Source organism: Dipteris shenzhenensis, chromosome 7 (assembly GCF_047967505.1).
Source record: "Dipteris shenzhenensis isolate YYH24624 ecotype China chromosome 7, Dip_SZ_1.0, whole genome shotgun sequence".
Taxonomy (NCBI): Eukaryota; Viridiplantae; Streptophyta; class Polypodiopsida; order Gleicheniales; family Dipteridaceae; genus Dipteris; species Dipteris shenzhenensis.
In genome coordinates this window covers 42,781,048-42,803,522 of record NC_141602.1, presented here as the reverse complement: position 1 = coordinate 42,803,522, position 22,475 = coordinate 42,781,048, and the positions used below count along the sequence as shown (strand labels likewise).

General features: G+C 45.7%; 1 protein-coding gene across 1 annotated transcript in view; it reads left to right on the top strand.

The window, feature by feature from the left end:
- Positions 1–5,556: 5,556 nt before the first annotated feature.
- Positions 5,557–22,475, top strand: part of LOC147900376 (glucose-1-phosphate adenylyltransferase large subunit 3, chloroplastic/amyloplastic-like) — a 52,497-nt gene continuing 35,578 nt past the window's right edge. Inside the window, exons 1-3 of the mRNA XM_087376981.1 lie at positions 5,557–5,825; positions 12,365–12,478; positions 12,569–12,742. Coding sequence (XP_087233107.1) covers positions 5,628–5,825; positions 12,365–12,478; positions 12,569–12,742 — 486 coding nt within the window. The 5' untranslated portion in view covers positions 5,557–5,627. The remainder of the gene's footprint in view (positions 5,826–12,364; positions 12,479–12,568; positions 12,743–22,475) is intronic.

The window sequence follows — 22,475 nt, the reverse complement described above, 5'->3', positions numbered from 1 at the left end:
TGTACGGAGTTCACTAAACTTGAAACTTGAACGCAAAATATAGAAACACAATTAGGAGCTATCAATGATACATTGAAAACCCTAGCTAAAGCCATAACTAAGTTAGCTGATTCTCAATCGGTAACTACTATAGAAAAATCACTGATTCCTCCTAATCAAGTTGAGAGGTCCACCTCTCGACTTAGAGAAACCTCTAACATCCTTAAGGACTTGAAACCGCCAAGTTTCAATGGGGAAGAAAAGGAGCAATAAAGATGTGATCAATACATTCTTGCAAAAGTGGCAAGACTTCCATTGACTCAAGAATACTCCCCTGAAAATCAAGTTGTGGAAGCAAGTCTTTCCCTTGGAAATAAAGCCTATAAATGGTGGATGAGCCTCAGTGAAAATGATAGAATTCCTAGTTATTAGACTGAGTTTGAACAAGCCTTTCTATAAGAGTTTTTACCAAAAAATGAATTAGAAAGTGCGTGGGAGACTTGGGACAATTGCACTATGGGTAAAAACTCTCTAGTTTAGTACATAGCGAACTATAAGGAGGCAGTCCTTAAGCTGAAGGGAATTGATGAATTCCAAAAGCTAAGGGGTTTTGTGAGAGGTCTCAAAGACACTTATAAGGTTGAGGTGAAAAGAAATTCTCCTAAAACATTTGAGGAATCAATTAAGTATGCCCAAATATATGACGATACGATGGGAAAATCTAAAGTTGAAACTTCATAGCAATTAAGTTTTTTCCTAGGTTTAATAAATTTCCCAATTTGAAAAGGAAGGGGCACTTTAAGAAGGAGGTTCCAGAGGCACCACCTAAGAAACCATAAACACAAAATTATCCTCTCTTGAAGAAAGAGGATTATGAAAGGGCCAGGCAAGAAAATATTTGCTTCAAATGTTTGGGCAAAGACCATGCTGCTTGGAACTGCCCTAAAAATAAACAAGCGAGAGCTAAAGCCCCAAATAGACCTCCACAAAACCAAGTACATGCGATGCAAGTGTTGCCGCTTAATAGTACTAAAAAGTACATTGAGGTAGAGGTTTATCATGAGGATAGCACCCACATGTGCTGTCTATCATCGGCAATGTGGCAACCCACCTTTGGTCCTTATGATTTAATGAGGATGCATGGAAAAATTAAGGGGCAAAGAGTAAGAGTGATGGTCGATGACAGTGCAACCATAATTTCTTGAACTACTCGTTAGTTAAGAAATTAAAATCTCCTGAGAGTCCAAGTGCCCATAAATATGTGGTCTCTTTGGCAAAGGGCAGTGATAAAAAAGTTTGCGACACCATATACATGGTGTAGAGGTATTCAGGGTTATCAGGATGCCTTGGATTTCCAAATCATGCATCTCGACCGAACACATGTAGTGCTTGGTCGAGAATGGCTGTATAGTCATGGGCATAGCTTACAGCGGATTTATCTTAATAACTCCATTATGTTTGAAAAAGAAGGTAGAGTCTTCCAGATTCAAGGAGAACATGATGTGCCCAACTCTCCTCTTATTTGTTCGATGGAAGTGGAATGACTGCCACACCAAGAAGAATGCGAGGTATATCTTTGTGAACTTACTTTTATTGGTGATTTTATGTCTTCTGCATCAAAAAGAAGTAATATTGTTTTTGATAATGTTAAAAAGTATAAATCTCCTTTCAATGATTTAATGTTTGAATTTAAAGATGTTTTTTCATCTAATTTTCCTGATGGTTTACCCCTTGAGAGAGAAGTAGATCATAAAATAGATTTAATTCCTAGATCTACCCTTGTTTGTAAACCCCCATATAGGCTTAGTCAAACGGAGGAACATGAGGTCGAAAGACAATCAACGGAATACCTTAGGAAGGGTCAAATTCAACCAAGTAGCTCACCTTAGTCTACACCAGTTTTACTAGTAAAGAAAAAGGATGGTACTATGTGTTTATGCATAGATTACCGAGCACTAAATAAAATCACCATAAAAAATAAGTATCCTATGACTCGCATTGATGAGCTCTTTGATCAATTGCAAGGGGCAAAATATTTTACTAAAATTAATTTAAGGTCAGGATATCACCAAGTACGAATTAGGGAAGAGGATGTCCCTAAGGCATCATTTCGTACTAGGTATAGGCATTATCAATTTGAAGTAATGCCATTTGGATTAAATTTTTATTCTTACCCTATACCAAGAGAAAGTACTATACCACATCCATTCATTGCTTATGTTATTTTGGTATAGGTTCCAGCATTACATTTGTCAAATTCCTCAATATCTATACCGTCCCATACCAGTATGATATTGAGAAATAATAATAAATACAAAGCGCAATTCTTTTTTTCTTTTGATGTGTGAGTAGCAATAAGTGACATATACTATTCTGTGATCAGTAGAAGGGTATATGTACATCATTGTTTAAGCATATGTCAAAGTTTCTTATTTAGGTTGGTAGCTAGTAATGATCTAATATGTATTTTCTTCAACTGCTAGAAAATACATAGAAGATATTATCTGACATACCAACTGTTTTTTCATTATCTATAAAAGCAATTCCATAAAGAAACTACTAGAGCAAAAAGCTTGCCACCACCGATGCCTTCCCTCTTGCTTAGCAAAAATGTCATATGCTATTTCTTCTCTTTAATTTTCTTCAATTCAGTTCACATTAGTAGAACACTTTATCGAAGCATACCATATGTATCACACAATAATAGTTTTGTTATCTACAATTAAGCTAGGATTGGCATCTACTCAAGCAAGCTATGAGGATAAAAGACCTCTAAGTAATTGTATTTCTTATTTCATACATACCACATGATATACGTCTTCTTATCCTTATTAATGCAGATTATCATGCTTATTTAATCATAACAAACTCTTACCTCACCTAGATTATCCTAGATCCCATATAGGCTATCATACTTAAAAATAGTCCAAAACTTTTCATGGCATCTAATTTGGTGTTATGAGCATGGCCAAAACATCCTCTCATTATTTCCTCACTAAAGGCAACATGGGGATGATGTTTTGGTGAACAGTTGTTAATATATGAGATCTGGAAAGGAAAGGAATTAGAATTTGATCATCTCCCAAGCTTCCATGACACCTTTTTAATTTGGCTTTTTGATTAGGTAGCAATGACACGTTTACCATCATAATGTTAAGTTCATGCCCTACATAGTAAGGCTTGTTTAACAACATGATTGCAATGACACCGTTACGATCATAATGTTAAGTTTAGTCCTTGCTTATTAAGGCTTGTTTAACAACACGATTGCAATGTTCAGTTAGTATTGTAAGAGATGAAAAAGTTAAGCTTTTCTTGTCATCTAAGAGGCAAAATTATTCAAAAATAACAAGGTGGCTATGCCACTAAAGACCCTCCTACGGTGGATATAAACTACAGTGCAAACGGCTATGTAGCTAGAGTAAAACAAGGTAGTTATGATTCTATTAATGGGTGAAATAGCACCACTTGCAAAAACATGAGCAATAAATTGGTTTTTAACATTATGGGTCCCAACTCAAATACGCCTAATTGAATACAAAACAATTCTATAAAATTGGAACTTATTCTATTGAAGTATGTTTGACCCCTCGCAAGGTTTAAAAAATTCTACAAAATAGGAGCTTATTATAGTCATACGACATACATGTAAGGTCTTGTACCTTTAGTAAATAGCCAAACAATGAATGTACAAAAGAGGTCATAGGTTGAAATTAGAAATGTCAAGTCTATTTATAAGTGATAGTAGTTGTCCTAATGCACGCTTTCTTGGGAAATGGAAAAAGTGCAAAGACGATGATACATAGGATGCCTCAAGGAGCGTATTTGCATCAACACATGCTTGATTTTTTGGCTATAGTTAGAGAAACCTATAGCTAGGAGCATTATGTATTTGCATCAACACATTCTTGATTTTTTGGCTATAATTAGAGAAGCCTATAGGTAGGTGCATAATGCTGAAGCTTTAGATGGTGGGAATGTCGCTCTCAAAGAATACCAATGTGCATACTTACACTAACTTGAGGCTTCCATGAATGACCATATAAAAACTGGATGTGAGATTCACCCTTTGTAGCACAAACCACAATAATCCTTGCATAAGTGGGCCTTATTAGGGTGCCAACCTTAGCATTTGAGCAAGTCCCCAATGAGTGCCTTGCATTACTCAAAGTCAAAAGGAAAAATCATGATTATAACACAATTGGGTTACTTGAGGCATGCTATAGAGCTTGGTTTACCCTGCTTACACATCAAAGGGACGCTACCCCTATGAGTCGAGGCGTGGAGAGCTTTGAAGTTGGAGATGAAGGGTGGGGACAAAGATAGAAAATTCAATCTGACAAGATGAAGTGTGGGGACAAAGATAGAAAGTTTGATCCCAGCATGACAAGGAATATGTCATGCTAATGGGTAACCAATGCGTATATCTACTAAAATATTGATGTTGACATGAACTAAGAGTGACTACTTGGAGGGAAGGAATAGATCATGTGACTTCTCCATACTTCATCGAGTTAGTTTACTTCTTTTTCTTTTTCAACTATAAAGGGTGACACGAGAGGCTTGAGGGGCTTGAGGTGTCACGGAGGACAACCTTTGTGTTGTACATTTCAATGACTTTTCAATGAGCTTCTAAAGACCACAAAAAATCCTTAAAAGATTGTGTGATAATACATGAGAATCTACACGAGGGGAATCATAGTGGGAATAAGCTTTGAGGAAGATTGCCTTTACATTAGGAGTAGGGACAAAACAACAATGGGCCTTTCAATAAGGTAGACCCTCGATGGGCCCTCTTTAACTCTAGACCCTTAGTGATGGTGGCATGGTACTCAAGCCTCGGCAATGATAAAAAGCGTACTTTTGTGGTGGAAGGTAATCCCATGAAAAGCACTAGCTCAGTGAAATGTTCACAAAAGATGGGTGAGGAATGGTGGCAAGAGACACTGTGGAACGTGAGTGAGGTTCAGGGCCAAGTTGGACGGCGGCTATGGGGTGCACTTTGCTCCACCTGTGCAGAATGAACGTAAAAAATGGACGACCTAGTGAAATGTTCACATAAGCCAAGGTGAGCAATGAACGGTGGTGAGGGGACACGGTGGAACACGAGGTTGGTTTGCATGGATGACGAGGTTGGTTTGCGTGGATGATAAGGCTGAGGTAGAAGATGGCGATTGGGTGCAATTATGCGCATCATGCTACGAATGATGGACGGGGCCCGTCCAATGTCCAGCCGATGGCTCGGATGCATGCACCACCAAGGGCAAGGCGCTCTAGTCTCAAAAAACGCTCAAGCAGGTGAGGCAGATGCGGCACGGTGTGGAGAACAAAACTCTGAGCCGATGTGAAAACTCTGAGTTGGGTAAAGGGCAACTAGAGAGAGAAAGAAAGAAAAAGGGGGGGTTGACGTGGGTTAAAAGGGAAACTCAACGATGGTGAAGCAAAATCTCAGTGAGGAGGGGAAGGGAAGAGGAGGGACGTAGGATGGGGGGGGATGGACGGTGGAGATTGGGGATAGAGTGGCTACGGTGGGAGGTCGTCTTCCTCGTTTGAAAGACTTGAGATTGAGAAAACGAGAGCTTGGAAGGTGGCTGGCTATGGCGTTTTAGTTCATTGCTTCTACTCACAGAGCTCTCTGCTTCCCAGCTATGGCTTCCGAAACCCTATTCCTCCATTGCCCTCATCCTTCCCCTCCCTCCTTCCTTGGCTCCTCCCTCCTCCCCCCCCCTCGCCTCCCCCCTCGCTCCCTCCCCTTTGCTCCTCCTCCTCCTCCTCCTCCTCCTCCTTCCCGCCTTTGCTGCTCCGCTTCGGCTTCCGTCCTCGCCGACGTCGCTCAGCAGCTCTCGGTTCGTCTCCCTGCCCCCCCTTTCTCCGCAATGCGTGCTTTCCCCCGATTGCAGAATCTTATCCCATTGCTCTCCTCCCTGGCAGTGCCCTTGCCCGCCAGCTTCACCTCCCCACTTTCATTTCCCTTTTCGAGCTTCTTGGCTGCTCTTTGCTAACTGCTCAATCCAGCTTGCCAGCGCCCGGGTGACCAAGATAATCACATAAACTCCTTGGACACCAAATGGTTATGCAAAACTTCGCATTTACAGCGCTGCTTAATTCATCGGGCACTGGCATATACTATAACGTTTTCAGGTTTTCAAAGAATGTTTCCTTCCATTCCATTCTACTTCTTTCTCACTTATGCGTTTATGCTCACGTAGTCTGCTCGTCGCTGGAATTATTCACATTGGAACTAGCGTGTGCGAACAGGAATTGAGTGTCGGCAAAGCTGTCTTATACAACTCGTGTAACGTCGAGGTCTGGGCTTGATTTGCGCTCGCGGTTGGCAGCGTGTTCGAGATGATCATAAGTCTTGAAGACTTATATATGTAGCCTCGAGCGTTCATCGACCTCGGATTATACAGATTTCGCCTTCTGGAATTATCCTCCATCTGCGTTTCAGTTATCTTCGGAACTGCAAGCCGACTATTACCGAACCTGGATTGTCCCGCCCTGCGTTTCGAATGTCTATTGAGTTGATTCCCGCATCGTGCCTTCATACTCGTAATAATATTCGCGTGCACTTGTATTCTTCATGTGTTCGGAGAGGGGCGCGGGGGGGAGGGAGAAGGACAGTTATGACACCAAGTACAGTACAGGTGGATAGCCTATGTCAAATATAGGACGAGCCAGGTCAAATGTCTCATCTGGGGGATGCATCTAAGGGGAAAATAGTACAAGCCAGGTCAAGTGTCTCATCTGGGGGATGCATCTAACATGAGATGGGACATCCCTGGCTGCATATACCTGTTTATGTCAATGTAGCTTGGAAGAGAGAGAGAGAGAGAGAGAGAGAGAGAGAGAGAGAGAGAGAGAACAAAAATTAGTATGAACATGAGCTCTACGGATAGCATGCCTGTATTGACAATATTATGATGGCAAAACATCTCCGTGATGGAGTTTATGCTATCATGAGATTGAAACTGCACGATGTTGTGTTTTTAGAGGATCAGTTTGGGAATGATCCTGGATTCATCTAGGTATATGCTTCCGCCGTATTAGTGGACATGCAAATTTCACCTCGTGAAGTTTTCGTCCATGTTGTGGCCTGCTGGTTTTGTGATAATTCTTTCAATCTTAAGTTGTGCGTTGCCTTATGAGTTCGGGAATGTTTCTGGACTCATGTAGGTATAAACATCCCCGTTGTCCATGAGCTTACTGTGGTGGGCTATTACTTCTAGGATCTCACCATTGGTTGCTTCTAGAGACTGTGCAGCCTTGTCAAAGCCTTTGAGCTTAACTAGTATTTGATTGGTTATTTTAACGCATCTTCAGAGGGAACCAGCTACGAGCCAACTATATTTGCTTGATGTGTGTATCTTCAGAGGGAACCAGTGTAACAGTAAATGATTTACGAGCCAGAACTAGTATAACAAATGTTGGAATAGCAGGAATGTAAGCCCCCAATGGAGGAGTGCGGGGTAGTGACATCTGTAGGTGTGATGAGGGACAGAGAGAGGCTGCCATATGAGCAGCACACTGGGTGTCACGTGGGTAGCACGTGAAGATCGATCTTATGTTTTATTTAGTTCCAGATCTGTCCATTGTGGCTAACACGTGAGCCCCGATACAGCTTTGGCCACAATGATACAGCTGTATCATTGTGGCCACCCTGTTATCTTACCAGAAGTGGGTGGGCTATATTCATGCTTGTGTCAATACATTGAGTAGGATCTAGATCAGTGTGTGATCTTGTTGTTCGTATTGTTCGCTGTGCATATTGGGTTGGGCTTGGCATAGAAAGCAAGTCCAATTCAAAGTTAATCCCAGGCCTGCATGTTGAAGCCATTGCAAAATAATTCAGAAGACTAAGCTGTCAGAAACAGCTCATGCATGCTTGCTACAGCCAACTCCCCGCAGAAGATTTCTTCAAGATCACCCAGCATTAGTTGAGATCACTCTCAATCCATGTGCATAAACAATAGTATAAACACAAGCTAAGAATCTGAAGAAGTGCACACCATTGTCCAAAACAATGTATAAAGAACGCTCCAAAATAAGACAAACCCTGGTACAAAAAGTAGCTCAGTTTACCACCATCAAGCAGCGTCTTGCTGCTGTGATGTGGACTCCTGGAGTCACCCATTTGCTGTCCTACTCCTGCTGGCACCTTCAAGACCCCTTTCTATCTGTAGACTTCAGTGGGCTGCAGGACCCACTCTCCTCTGCTGCAGATCACCTGTGCGGGGATCTTCGGAACTGGCTTGAACTGATAGAATGCCAAAGACCCTCAAATGGGCCTTTATGTAGGGCAAATGGCTAACCAGCGTAGGCTGGGCTGATCCAGAGTTGTGCTTTAGCAGAAGCGCGGTTACACAGATTGATTTGGTTAACACTTGAATCAATAACCTTAAACTGAAAGATAATAACAACAGCAGCTACTTTTATCATTTACACGTGTTAATACATGAAATAAAGGAGGTCCAGAACACAGAAAAAGTTGCACCACACTGAGTGTGAACAAGAATCACCCCCAAATGGTGACATATTTTCGGTATTCCAATAATGTTTGTTTTCAAATATAATAGTGTTCTAGAACTCTAGACGGAACCAAATAGCAAAACTTAAGAGAGTTTCAGATGATTGGTTCTCCTTCATAAAGTAGGAGAAAAGTACAATGAACATATCAAATCTGTGGTTGTGGAGGAGACTTTGGGGGGGAGGGAGCAGGGGAACGATGAGGCCGACTTTGGGGGGGAGGGAGCAGGGGAACGATGAGGCCTGTAAGTATGGAATATCCTGGGAAAACCGGAGAACAAGTAGAACCATGGATAGCCAATGTGTGATGCCAAAAAGTTAGGTAATGAATGGGTAATCTTTCATAAAGGCACTGTCACAATTTATTATATACGTCAGTCCTGTCAGTATCTTGATTCCCGAAATCTTGAGCTACCTAAAAACTATTGTAGAAGTCTTAAACAACAACTAAACTCAGGCAAGAAGCTCAATCTATCATTCAAGCAGCCTCAAGCTTCAATTTTTAAGCAAAAGATGCTAGAATATGTAGAATTCTCCAAAACATTACCTTTACGCAATTTTTGCAATGCAGGTGCTTTTGCTAAAATCACAATCACAACAGTTGCTCTGGTGTGGTACGTATTAGTTCTAGATGATGTCCAGATGCTCCAAAACAGTGAAAACTCCCTTCCTTAAAAGTTCAGTCAGCAGATAATATTAATTCAAGTAAATGTTTGTAACCTAATTAATTAGGAATATAATAAAATAATTTATTTTTATCTTCTTTCAAAAAAATTTCCCATGACCCCTCTACCCATGCCTAGAACATTTTATGTAATCTAAGCTTGCTAGGGCTGTTACTCGGGCTAGACTTACCCAGAAGATATTCAAATTGAAACTAGCGATTAGGGCTCATTGTGTACCATCTATTGTGCATGTGAGTGCTAGGGGTTTAGATAGACACACTTATTGGTTCAAGTGACTGCGTCCAACTTTTAAAGCCTCAGCCCCCAAGGCCTAGTATGAAGGTACTAGGAATTACAAGGTGTACAAACGCTATGAGCGGGTACAGAAACCCTATGGATGTGTGGAGCAACCCCAATCCTGTGAGACATGTTGACAGGTGGGGGGTGATCTTGTAAGTAAAGCCAAGTCCTACAGATTGGACAACCCTACAGAGTCACATAAATAAATACCAAGCCCTACAGACTTGGACAGCCCTATGAGTCATATAATAACTCCACGAAAGGCTCCATCACCTTAGTAGGATGATGTAGTCTTGTTAGATATCAATGCTCCACTCTCGTGTAACTACGCGGGAACTAGCTAACTCTACTTGTAAGCCCCCCATATGAGGAGAATGCATTTGAGTAGCTAGGTTATCTGGTAGGTCCTGGTTTGGACACCAGATGGGGGCCATGTGTGGCCTGATGGTTGGACGGCTTCAGATAGAGTTGACACACTGCCAACTAGGCTACATGCAAGTGCGGGAAGGCATCCCACGACTGACCGCACTGAGGGTAGACGGAGCATTTCTCGGGGCAGCCCACTCTCGGGTTGCGGGGCTTGTTTGGAGCCCTTGATAATCTCGGATGGCGGACCGACCTCCAGTCGATCGTTTTGGGCTGACTGGGTCGGTCACCCAATTGGGTCTAACCGACTACGCCTAGTGGCTATATAAGAGCAAGCCCTTGAAGCCCATTATCATCACTGGCTACAGCAACCCTGATTCCTTAGCATCCAGCCTCCATCCTCTACTGTTTCCAGCATGCCATCGAAGCTTCTCACACAGGAGCGCACGGCTGGGAGGCAGCGCCATTTATTGTATCAGTTTTATAGTAATCAAATTTTTTATTCTCCATACTTTTTGCTTTTCTCTCTTGCATACGAGATCCTGTTATCTGTTGAGCACAGACGTTGTATTGTTTTCTTACAGTCTCATGGTGTACTAACCACAGAAAAGAATGAACTCATTGTGTATAAATCATGAAAATTGATATCTATGGAGAATGACCAACGTGTTGGATTTGATGTAGATAACTATCGCATTGGATTTGATGATGATAACTGGCTGGTATGTGAAGTCTTGTAAAAGGAACACATGCACGATCATAGTTATGCTGATATGTGTTTTGGGGGCTATTTTTGCCCTGAAATATTTCAGCTGACATAACCCTAGACAGAAACGGTGTTTCAGTACAGGAAACGTTTCCCCCTTCAGAAATGGCACTGAAGGGGCCCCGAAACGTTTTAGCAAGGCTGAAATGGGCCGTTTCAGACTGGCCCTATGCGATTTGCTGCTGCCTCTTTTGTTTCATGGTTTTCAGCTGCTGGAGGACCTTGGAGCTTGTCTCAGCCCTCCTTGCACTCCCTCCCACTTCTTCAGCCTCTAATCTGTACACTCCTTTAGGTTCTCCAGCCCCCTTCACTCCTTCCACTCCTACAGCCCTCCTTCAGCCTCCACTCCTTGAATCTCTCCTTTGGCCCTCCAAAGTTCAGCCTTCACTCCTTCAGCCCTCTCTTTCAGCCCTCTTTCTAAGCCCCCTTGCTGACCTGGCTCTCCTAGAAATCCCGATTTTGTTTCTTGTTTCCGTTCTGTATCCCTGCAAAACACTCACACACTTGTGATGATCAGTAAACATGTGCACAAATAATAAATAAATGAGAAAAGTATATCTAGATATCCATGGAGTAAAGTAGTCACATTCCCCTTGATGCTGAATCAGTTGTCCTCAATTGACGATTCTTTAAAACTGCCCTCCCAAATCCAAAGGCGCCAATATGCTCCCCCCCGACCTGATAAGATTGTGTCCGGGTCAATAGTTTGGACCTTGCCCAAACGGCCCACTTTCATGATCCTCTGTGACTCTAGACCATCCAAAATCGCCTTGTCCCTGCCTTTTCTTTTGGTCTCAGTCTGAAAGAGGCCTCCTGGTCCCACTCTATAGTATCTACGACTGTAATACCATCGGGACTGTAGGAGAAACCCAGTCCTGAGAGGTACCCCTGTCCTCCAGAACTGTCCAGACCAATGGTGGGGGTTTTGGATATTGCTCAACCCCTCCGATCATGAGTCGGGGATTGCTGCATTGATCTTTATGATCCATATACCGGCCCCCCTCAAATGCAAGAGGTCCTGCACCCTGGCCTCTGCGTCCCTAAGAAGTTGACTCCAAACTCCAAAGGACCTCTCTTGATTGATTTGCCTTAACAAAACAGCCCTTATGATACATCAATATTTTCATTCTCAAACTCATTGCCATGGGGGATGGTCTTTTATTTGCAAGGAAAATATTAGGCAAATTAATGATTGGAGGAAAGTGTGGTAAAAAAGCAAGAACTAAATTCCTTGGCAGGTACATGATGTAGTTCACTTGGATGTCCTAAAAGTGCAACAAATGGATGATGAGTAGTACTCTACGTAGGGACGTATGTGGGATTAATAACCCACTAACAACACGTGGAAGCTATACAATATTTCTTAATAACTCCCATGTTTGAATTCAGAATGCAACCAAACCTGCATTACTTTGTAAAGGCTCACAATTGGGAGAAACATGTTCAGCCAAGGGTGGGCCGTTTCATTTAAACTATACTAATATTTTTTGGTGCACATATTCATGAAGAAACCCTTAATGCAATAGATTTTTCCTTTTCCTTTACACTAGCTAGTCGGATGCTTGGAAACTGAATGCCCATTCTTGTGTTTGCTTGTGAGTGGGTTGGGTTCCAAACAATGCTTCAATTTTCCATGATCTTACACGTGTGTTTTCTAGGGGAATGATAATTGACAAGTGATCATCTTCCTATAATGGTCAGGGAAATGTGCTTTGGGGCTATTGGCTTCCAACCTATTTACAAATGGCTTTGTTTTTTGCAGGTTTCTACCACAGAGAAAGCGCGGGCTGACCCTCGAAGTGTCATATCGATTATACTAGGGGGCGGAGCTGGAACACGATTGTTTCCTCTTACAAAACGGCGTGCAAAACCAGCAGTATGCACATATTGTGTATTGTTTAGTTATTTTTCCTTCTTTCTTGTGAGGAACTAATGTTGTCTTGCTTTAATCATGTTTGCATTCCAGGTCCCGATTGGGGGAGCGTATAGGTTGATTGATGTGCCTATGAGCAATTGCATCAACAGTGGGATCAACAAAGTCTTTATTCTTACACAATTCAACTCTACTTCTCTAAATCGACATCTTGCCCGCACGTATAACTTCGGCAATGGTGTGAACTTTGGTGATGGCTTTGTGGAGGTATGCAATTTCACCTTTATAGTTTTCACAAAAAGAAGAGAGGCGACTTTCTCGTTAGAGTCATATTTAAGATTAGGAAGCATTTGGCCTGTTAGGACTTTCACCTTTTGTTTTTAATTGGATATTTTTAAAATAATTAAGCAAATAAGTAGTAGTACTAAAGAAAGTGCATTAAACTGCAAGAAACTTACAACCGATTTACTGTTAGTCATTGGAACTATATGAAATTTGACAAGACATAATATTCAATCAAGATGGCATTCTTACACAAGGGTTGGAGATGGTACACTTCTAAATGTAGTAGTCTAACAAACTTGAACCTTGTTAAGCAAGCAGTGGGAGTAACACATACACAGAGTGTCCTTGCAGGAGCAGAAGTCAAGATGTCTGCAATACACCTGGGTGCAGATAGTAGGAGAGCACAAGGGGTGCAGCAAAGGGAGCTTTGTCTACATCGGAGCATATCTTTGCAGGAGTGCTCAGCTTAGAGCAGCAACTGAAGCCTATCACAAAGCCTTGTTTTGGTATGTTACTTTAAGGATTGTTTCTTGAGGTGTTGGTACATATTTTGGGAAGCTCAAATGAAGATGTACGACACAAAGGATGATAGCGATGGCTACAAGAAGGCTCTCATAGTAAAGAGTAGAGTGGAAAGTGGAAGTCGTAGAAAAAGAAGGATACCAATAATGCCCATGGGGACACTCTTGATGGTGAAAACAAGAATAGAAGGAAGAACTAGAAGTGATGCTTCTATTGAAATATGCCTGGACACTTTTCTCAAGATTGTAGGAAGAAGGCTAACCAAGCAAAGAAGAGGGACCAGTCAAACACGGCATCTACCAATATGGTAATCGAGGACCTCTTCTTGGTGACGACGCCATGTCCCATTGAGACATATTGCTCAGTCAGAATTCAAGGACCAGTCCAATACCAATGCAGAAAAAGAGAGGCACACCTAGAGATAGACCTTGATGAGGAAGAGATCACCAGGTCGAGCATAACTACATAGGTAAACATAGGCACACGGAAGATCATGGTGCTTCTAGGATGCACTTGGCTTGCTCCAATGGCAAGCATCAAACAAATTGAAATTCTGGGGTATGTGTTTTCATTATGTTTTCCTAGAGATTTCAGTAGATTGCTTTGAGATGAGCGTTTGGAAAGGTGCTGTTAGTTGAATGAAGGGAGCAAAGGTGAAGGCCTTCTGTATAGCCCGAGGATCTGTGGATGTGGTGGCTTTTGGCGATTGCTGCATGATTGTCTTTGAGATAGCGATAAAGTCTTCGACAAGTTTGAGTTGCTGATCGGCGGAGGTGATTAGGAGATTCTTTTGAGAATCTATCTGCCTACAATTCACTCCTCTCCATGCATCTTGAAGCAGCTGCTTTTTGTCAGCAAGGTGGAGGATTCCACCAAGGAGAACTTGAAGTCAAAGGAAGCCTACTTTGGTGAAGTAGATCTGCATCAGATGGGGCAGTAGATCCCTCGAGATCTAGTGTGCAGTCCAAGTTTTGCAGCAAAGTAAGACGGCAAGCCCAATTCCAATCGGTCATTGAAGAAGACATGTATCTCAATTTGCTAAAATCTTAGGCCCACACGTTTTCAGCTTTTGTTTCTTTGTATTTAGCACGTAGAAGAACATGACTCCTTCAACCATGTAAAAATGGATGCTCGTGTATGTGTGGATTTAATCTTATGTTGAGTATTGTGAGATTGAGACTGCACTATGTGTTGTATGTTTAGAGGATGAGTTTGGGCATGTTCCTGGATTCATCTAGATATATGACTAGCTTGAACCATGTAACTTCCCATCCCAGACTTTGAGGAGAGCGAACTTGGTGAACCTAACTACTATGTGTGAAGGATTGGTATGAGATCGATAACTCGACGAGGATCTTGAACTTCCAAAATCATCTCTATAAGGTGAAGCTGGCAGAAGTTGAAGGGGCGAGGAGTTCCTCAACAAAATCAAGGTGGTTTGAGATCTGTTAGCCTTCATGGGTGAGAATGTGGATTCAAAGAACTGTGCAAGCTTGTATTTAGCAAGCTACCATGGAGCTACCAAGGCTTGGTCACGAATTTCCAAGAAGAAAAAGGTCGAGTGCTTCTATTGCAATAAGATGGGATGCTAAGGAGTGCAAGAAGAAAGCATTTGACAAGGATGGCAATGAGAAGACCAAGGAGGAGATGAAGAGCAGCAACAAATTCATCATTGACGAATTATTCCTCATCATTGAGAAGATGCTTTTGACAGCCAATGCGGGATTGAAACTATAAGACGTTTGATATGTTGACAGTAGTGCAATTTGGCACACACTGTTTCTTCATCATGAAAAAGGTGAGACCAAGGCACTACTTTTTTTCCCAAGAAAAGATTAGTGCTTGAAAGATCGACCATACAAATTAGCAATCCGAGAGAGTTGATTGTTGGAAATAAAGATAAAAACATTGCTGTCAGAAAACCAGCCTATTTCTAGTGAACCTAGCTCACTGCCTAGGGAATCTCTGCAACAAGGGCTAACAACCAGGATGGGCAACTGTACATCTGATGAACACCTCGCTTTGTGAATACATAAAAGACACATGCAGGCCAGGCCTTGTAAAAAATTTTCAACTCTCGGTGGTGGACTTGGATCCTGATGTCTTGTGCTTCCAAATGGCACATAGGCTGTAGATATCTTGCGAGATGGCGACGACAGTGGTTGGCGAAGGGACTTGGTTACCTCCCATCTCCAAATTATAGCGAGTGACCTAAATGTCCCAAGTATTGATGTTGGATGTCTTCCAAACACTATCCTTTAGGGAAGAAACATGACGTTGCCAAGAAGGGGAAGTTCATCCCACGATACCTTCCTAAAGGGGACGGCCCTTCCACAACCAAAGGCACCACTATGACGTGTCCTGCTCTGAATTGACTTTTTACTTGCCCAATTGGCCCACTACTCTGTTCCTCTGCCACTGAAGCAAGTTTAGGGCCCCATCCATGTCTAGGTCTCCATCAAACACTAGTTGGAGGAGCCCCCCTAGCTCCACTCTGTAATGCCTGGAACGGAAGGAACCGAGGGTCGGGTGCAAATACTAGATCCTTAGGCATATCTCTATCTTGGAGAACTGCTTGTACCAATGTGGGGGAGATGAAGGTGTGTGAAGTCCAGCCCACCAAGACTCGGGGATGGTAAAGTCAGTCTATAGCATCCGCATGCTGCCCCCCTTAGATGGGGGAGGACTCTCAACCGAGCCTTTGCCTCTGAGGAAGATAGCTTTGCGTTGGCATGAGATAATGAGCTTGCTCTTCATAGAAGCCATACTAGTAGAAGGATTCCCACTGGACCAACGAGTCTTGATGCCTTGGGGTTCCCATCATGGAATAGAATAGAGGAAACTGGTGGCAAATCTCAAATATGCTCTAGAGATAATAGGACTATTCATGGGAGCCTACTGAAGCCCATGCATAGAGCAAGATCACTTACGACCAGCCATGAGTAGGTCCAGCCGCTTGAGATCTATAGATACTCTAGATACTTGGCATATTCCATCTACTGTATTTTTATGTTTAGAGTGTCAGAATGCATTATATATACAAAGGTATCCTAGACTCCTCTAGAGGTATCTTGGACATCAAGTTCCCTAAAGCTGTTTGGGACATGTCTAGCTCCCCTAGTTCCCAGACACCTCTAGCTCCTAGATACCCATGACACCTCTAGGTCCCCTACATGGGGTATTCAGTCCATGATGTATGACAGGTATTCGTCTTATTGGCTTATCAGCCTTTTGCAAATGTTAATAAACCTTTCTTTCCTTTTTTCCGAGACCAACATTTTAATAGGTTTCTTTGGTCTCTTCATCACTGTCTCTCTTTTCCAAAGCCCTTAATTAGTCTACTTACAAAGAATTATGTGTAGAACATGTCATAAGTGTGGAAGTCTCTCATATGAGTAATTTATAGGTTTTGTCCTAAAATTAGAAAATGAGCGGCCTTTGTTTCCATTTTAGTTGATGTAAAGGTTTCAATCTTTGTCTGAAATAGCCTCATAAGGGGTCAATATTGCCGCATCTCCTCTAGATATGAATTCAAATGCAGGGTGGGCCAAACACTTTGATGGATGCATTGCTAGTCTCTAAAGGTACAGTTTGGGCATGCAAGCAGGAATGAACAAGCTCTGACTTCGACTTCTATAGTCTATAGTGGGCTTGCCTGTATCATGTGTGGCCAGAATAACTTGTCTTTGCGCAAAAAGTAGTGCTAGTTATATTACTTGAAAGCAAGAGTACAAGAAGGCCTAAAGGCCAGCGGGCTGCAATCACAAAACGGATTCAGCCCGAGGAGTCAAAATGCTAAATACAAGCCTCTCAGGGCATAATCATCGGAGAGTGGACAAACAGCCACGATGGAGGGGCGTAATGCCACTGAAGACTCTGAGTAGAGTGCTGGAAGAACGACTCCCGGTGGTCCCAGTCGCGAAGGAAGCATCGTCTCTTTTCCTTCCCTGCCTGGGACTCTCCCTGAATCTGATCCCATTGACCCTTGAGCGTGTGAACGATCATGCTCCAAATGTCTGCTAGGGTCTGGGTAGCAGAAGAAGTCTGAGCTCCTACAGTCTGCGCGCATCTGGAAGTCCAGATATGCCAGCCTGCAATGCTCCCTATGATCTCCCAAACTGGGTGCCGAGGCATCGCTCCTGCATCTGTCTCTGTTAGATGCCAAGGGAAGCTGTCCATGTATGCCCAGGTGGCCTGCGTGATGAAAAAGACGGGATCCTGTCTAGAGAACTCATAAGCCAAGTGATGTCCCATCTCAGTGCTACACCAGCAAATGGCTCCCCAAGTGATCGGTCCTAGCTCGGGTGTAGCCCTCGCTAAGATCCCATGACTCCCTTCCAAACCGTCTGCGCATGCGAGCAGCTCTAGAGGCAATGCTTCAGGGACTCATCCTCCTGAAAACACATCTGGCAATGCCCCTCCTGCCCCATCTGCCTCAGCCAGCTGCCAACTGGTAGCCCCTTGTGTGCCACCATCCAAAGGAAGTAGGAGATCTTCCTCGGCCACCAGCTAGCCCAAAGAGTCTTCCAGAAAGTGCGAAGAAAGACCAAAGATATCCCCTGGGCATACCAACTATGTGCCTGTGTGGGTAGCCCGCACTGGAGAGCCCCAAGAGCACGCCTACCCGTGCGCGCATTGTAAGAAAAGAAGGGGGTAGGGTTCTCTGAGGTCTCCGATGGTGTCCAGCGCCACTCTCCTGGGTCCCACTCCACCTGTGTCAAGGAACGGCCCTCCCATATCCAGAGTCTCCAATCCTGGTCCTGCATAATCAGGGGGTCTATATGCCACGTCTTCCCTTGCAGCCCTACAATGCGAAGGCGCTGCCAGGGAAGCTAGGGGTCGATCACGGCCTCTCTGCTCTGTAGGCGGCTATCATCAGTGACGGAGAAGAAGTGTACCGAGGAGTCCGAGAAAAGGCCTGCAACCACCAAAGGAATGCCTGGTGGAGTGAACTGTCCTAGCCACCTCTCATCTCCATTGAAGAGCTGTCCGGTGACTATGGGAATCCTCCAACCTGCTGGAATGGCAGCATCAATCTCCGCTCGCCGAGCCTGGATCCCACGTGCCGTACCTACTGTTGCTGCCAGCTCGCCTGGGCTCAATTGGTTGTAGACGTCCCTCCAAACTCGGAGCGAGCGCATGGGCCCATCGCCCAGAGCGCCCAAGGGATATGGGATCTCTCTCCAAGCTGGCGACCTGTAACATCTGTCAACTGGCTGCTCCAGATCAGGGGCTGTCTGTCTATCTCCTCTCGGCAACTAGGGGGAACCTGGGAGAGGCTGTGTCGCAACTTCCTCCAGACCGAGACGAGGCTACGGAGGAAGGGGGAACGGGGCTGAGTCAAGGGGGCAGAAGTGAAGATCCATCGGATAGAAGGCTGCCAAACACCCCCTCTCTAGGGGGTACACGCGCTGAGACCATGCTGTAGCAAGAGCTTCCACGTCTGCCCTCCTGGGGTCAGACCGCGGATGACTAACTTGCCAAGAAGTGCCTGACTCTGCAGTTCTGGATCTATGATGCTGAGGCCGCCCTCTGTCTGGGGGAGAATGACTGTCTGCCAGGTGACCCTGGCTCTGCTGGTGGTGCCAGAACCGTTTGAACTAGACCATAGGAAGTTTCGCACCAGTCTCCTCAACTGGGCTACACATGATCTCGAGAAACACCAGCAAGAGGCCACACACCAAGCAGTGGCAAGAAGGACCTGGTTGACCACAAGGGCCCTGCCTGCCAAGGAAAGCCGAGCCGTGCTCTAGAAAGCAAGCTTCCGTCGTATGGAGGCTAGGACCGGCAAGAACTGCTGAGCCGGTGTGATGTCCAGGCCTACCTGGAATCCCAGGTAACGTGTCGTCTGTCCTCTAGGGATCCAGCGAAACCCCAGGAAAATACCCCACTGTGAGCTGGCTCCCGGATCCGTAAGAAAACCAACTGACTTATGCCAGTTGATTTTCGCCCCAGCCGCAAGGCAAAAAATCTCTAGGGACAGTCTCACTCGCTCTAGTGACTCGACATCATCCTGCACATATAGGGCTGTGTCTTTGCATACTCGGAGTCCAAAAGCTCTACATCATCTCGAATAGGGAGACGCATCCCGCGAAGACCAGTGGTACGGGCTCGAAGGAAGTGGGTCATGGCCTCCGCAAAAAATAGGAAGAGGTAGGGCGCTAACGGACAGCCCTGACGCACCAAGCGCTCGAGTGTGAATCTCTCCCCCATCCTGCCATTGATGATAACCCGACTGGAGGCCGACCTGTTAAGGCTAGCAATACCTCTGATCCACTCGTCCGGGAAACCGAACCGAGAGAGTGTACCTTCCAAGAAGGACCAGTCTACCCTGTCGTACGCCTTCTCAAAGTCGAGGAGTATGGCAAGGTGCTGGCCATTGTGCTGGGCCCATTCCGTCGCCTCTGAGAAAGTGAAGATGTTGTCCAAAATGCTACGATCTTGGACAAAACCAGTCTGGGTGTCATGAATCAAGTCGTGTAGCAGGGGGCGGATGCGGCTACTGATCATCTTGGCGAGGATTTTGTAGGTGGTTGGGAGGAGGGTGATAGGGCGCCACTGTCTAATCTCCTGACGGTCCCCCCCTTTGGGGATGAGGCAAATCAGGACTGTCGCAAGGCTCTCTGGCATCTGCCCGCTGGAGAAGATATGCCGGAAGGCTGCGAGCAAGGGCCGGTGGATCTGCTCCCAAAAGGTGGTGAAGAAAGCTCTGGAGAGGCCATCCGCACCTTGGGCATTTCTGCCCATCAATAGCGCTCACCGCATCCTGCATCTTCGCCACAGTGAAAGGGGCGAGAAGGGCGTCACTCATGCTAGGCTGCACGAGCCGCGGTGTAGATCTCCACACCTCCTCCCTGCATAGGCGGCCACAAGGGTCTGGGGGCTCCTGCGAGAACAATGATCTATAGAAATCTGTCGCCAAGTCTCGGACCTCGTCTGGAGCTGTCCTGACACTACCATTCTGCGCCCTAAGAGAACGGAGCTATTCCCCTGCTGACCTCTGTCCATGAGTCTTGAAGAACTCTCTGCACATCCTGTCGCCTTTCCTAGCCCAGAAGGACTTGGAAGCATGAAATGAGAACTCTGAGCGACGCTGGGTGATCTCCTCTAGCATGGCTCGGGCCCGAACCTCCTGCTGTCTAAGCTCCTCAGAGCCTGGATAAGACTGCTGCATCCGCTGAATCGAAGCGAGATCACGTCTAAGACCCCTCTCCCACGCCCAACATTGCTGCCTGACCTGAATCGCCTCTTGCTAACAGATGAGGCTAGACTCAGCAAGCGCCTGAGCTCTCTGTGCTGCCATATCCCTGGTGGGGTCCCAATCCTGCTCCCACAGGTCCACTATCCCGCTGTGAACCGCTGCTCTAGAATAGATGGAGTCTGGGATCCGGCATGAGCGTGGAGGTGAGGAGTGAGAGGCTGAGTCCAGGACTAGGATGACTGGGGCATGGTCTGAGAGTGTCGTCCCTGGAACCACTCCTGACTCTCCTCCTCTGCCAAGCGCCCAATCGCTGACATAGAAACGGTCCAGCTGCTCCAGAAGTCTGCCTCCCTCCCTCCTGTATCCCCAAGAGAAGTCCAGAGTCCCTGACCATCTGCGAAAGGAAGGCTCCCTCCAGCTGTCTCGACCTCCCACTGCGAAGAGGAAGGAGTCCCAATCTGCTTGCTCTGCCTGAGCTATACCGAGGAACTCTGGGCCCCGTCCCTGCTGTTCCTCTAGGGTCTCAAGGTTGTTGAAGTCCCCTCCTACAATCCAAGAGTCCATCTCTGGCAACAAGTCTGTCAAGGACCTCCAAAAAACGGCTCTCCGTCTGAGATCGGTCGAGGCATAGATATTGAGGATGCCGATACGGGATCCCTCAATATGCAAGCCCACCCAAAGCGCACGTCCTAGGATCAGAGTGCCAAAACCACACACATGCTGAACTAGAGAAGCGTCGATGCAGGTACAGAGACCCCCGCTCCTCCCCTGCTCGCCAATCGAAGGTTCCCAATAGGTGTGGGAGCGTTCTGTGAGGACCTTCCCACAAATACTGGTCTGAGAAGCCGAAAGCTTGTGTTCCTATAGTAGGAGCACATCTAGCCTTCCCACCAAGGCTGGCTGGAGCTCCTGTCTGAGCACCATCTTCCTTGGGCCACGGGTTCCTGATGAGTGGAACCCGTTGACGTTCCAAGAGATAATGTGTATACTCATGAGGAGGGAAGGTGGGCCACAAACAGCTGTCTGCTTGCGGTCGATGTCGAAGTGGTCGGAGGATGTCTTGTGTGGAGACGAAGGTGCTTCTGTGAGGGTTTCGAAGGAGAGGCCGGATCATCGGACCCATCCTCTAAAACCTTCAGTAGAGGGGAGAGGCCCTTCGTCCCGTGGTGGTAGGCTCTCTCTAACCAGCTCGACGCCTCTGACAGGGAAATACTATAGAAGCCCGCTACCTCTGAGGTCCTCCACGGGCGGAGCCCTTCCGCGTAGGCCCACTCCAGAGGTGGCCGAATAATGACTAGGAGTCGGAAACGTTTGGCACTGTGGTGCCATCGTAGACGAACATCACCCTCCTGCCACTGCTGCTGAAGAAGCTCTGCTGCTCTGCTACCGATCCAGTCCTGCACCTGCTCCTGGGACTGATCTCGTATCGTCTCCCAAACATTTTCATTCGTCCATTGCTCATTCCCTTCACTGTCTCGAGTGAAGGAATAGCTAAGGCCATCGTGTGGGGCAAGGACGGACACCTTACCCTCCGCCCCCTTGCAGAGGAAGAAGATGCTGATGTCTAGGCATGTTGGGAAGGAGCCAATACCCGCTGCATCCAAATAATCACAAGGACCTGTTCGATAAAACTCCAATGGAAGAGCTCTAGGAGCAGCCCTTGGGCGTGGGGACGAAGATGAGGAGTCTGAACCAGAGAGAGGGATGCTGGCCACCTGCGGGGAAGGGTCTCTCCCCTCCGTCGGGCCAAGAGGGATAGGCGCGGGTGAGGTCTGTGCTGGCTTCAGGGCTGCAGGTGGCTTAGGCGGAGGGGGGGGTTCCCCCTGGATCATGCTCGAGGAAGAGAGTGGAGTGGAAACCACCGGTGCGGAGGGGGATCCTGGAGGGGGTGGGGGTGAGAGGGAGAAGAGTAGAGGAAGGGAGCAAGAGAGTGAGAGTGAGAGAGAGATACTAGTGTGGGTGTGAAGTGATAGTGAGCCACACCACAAACTC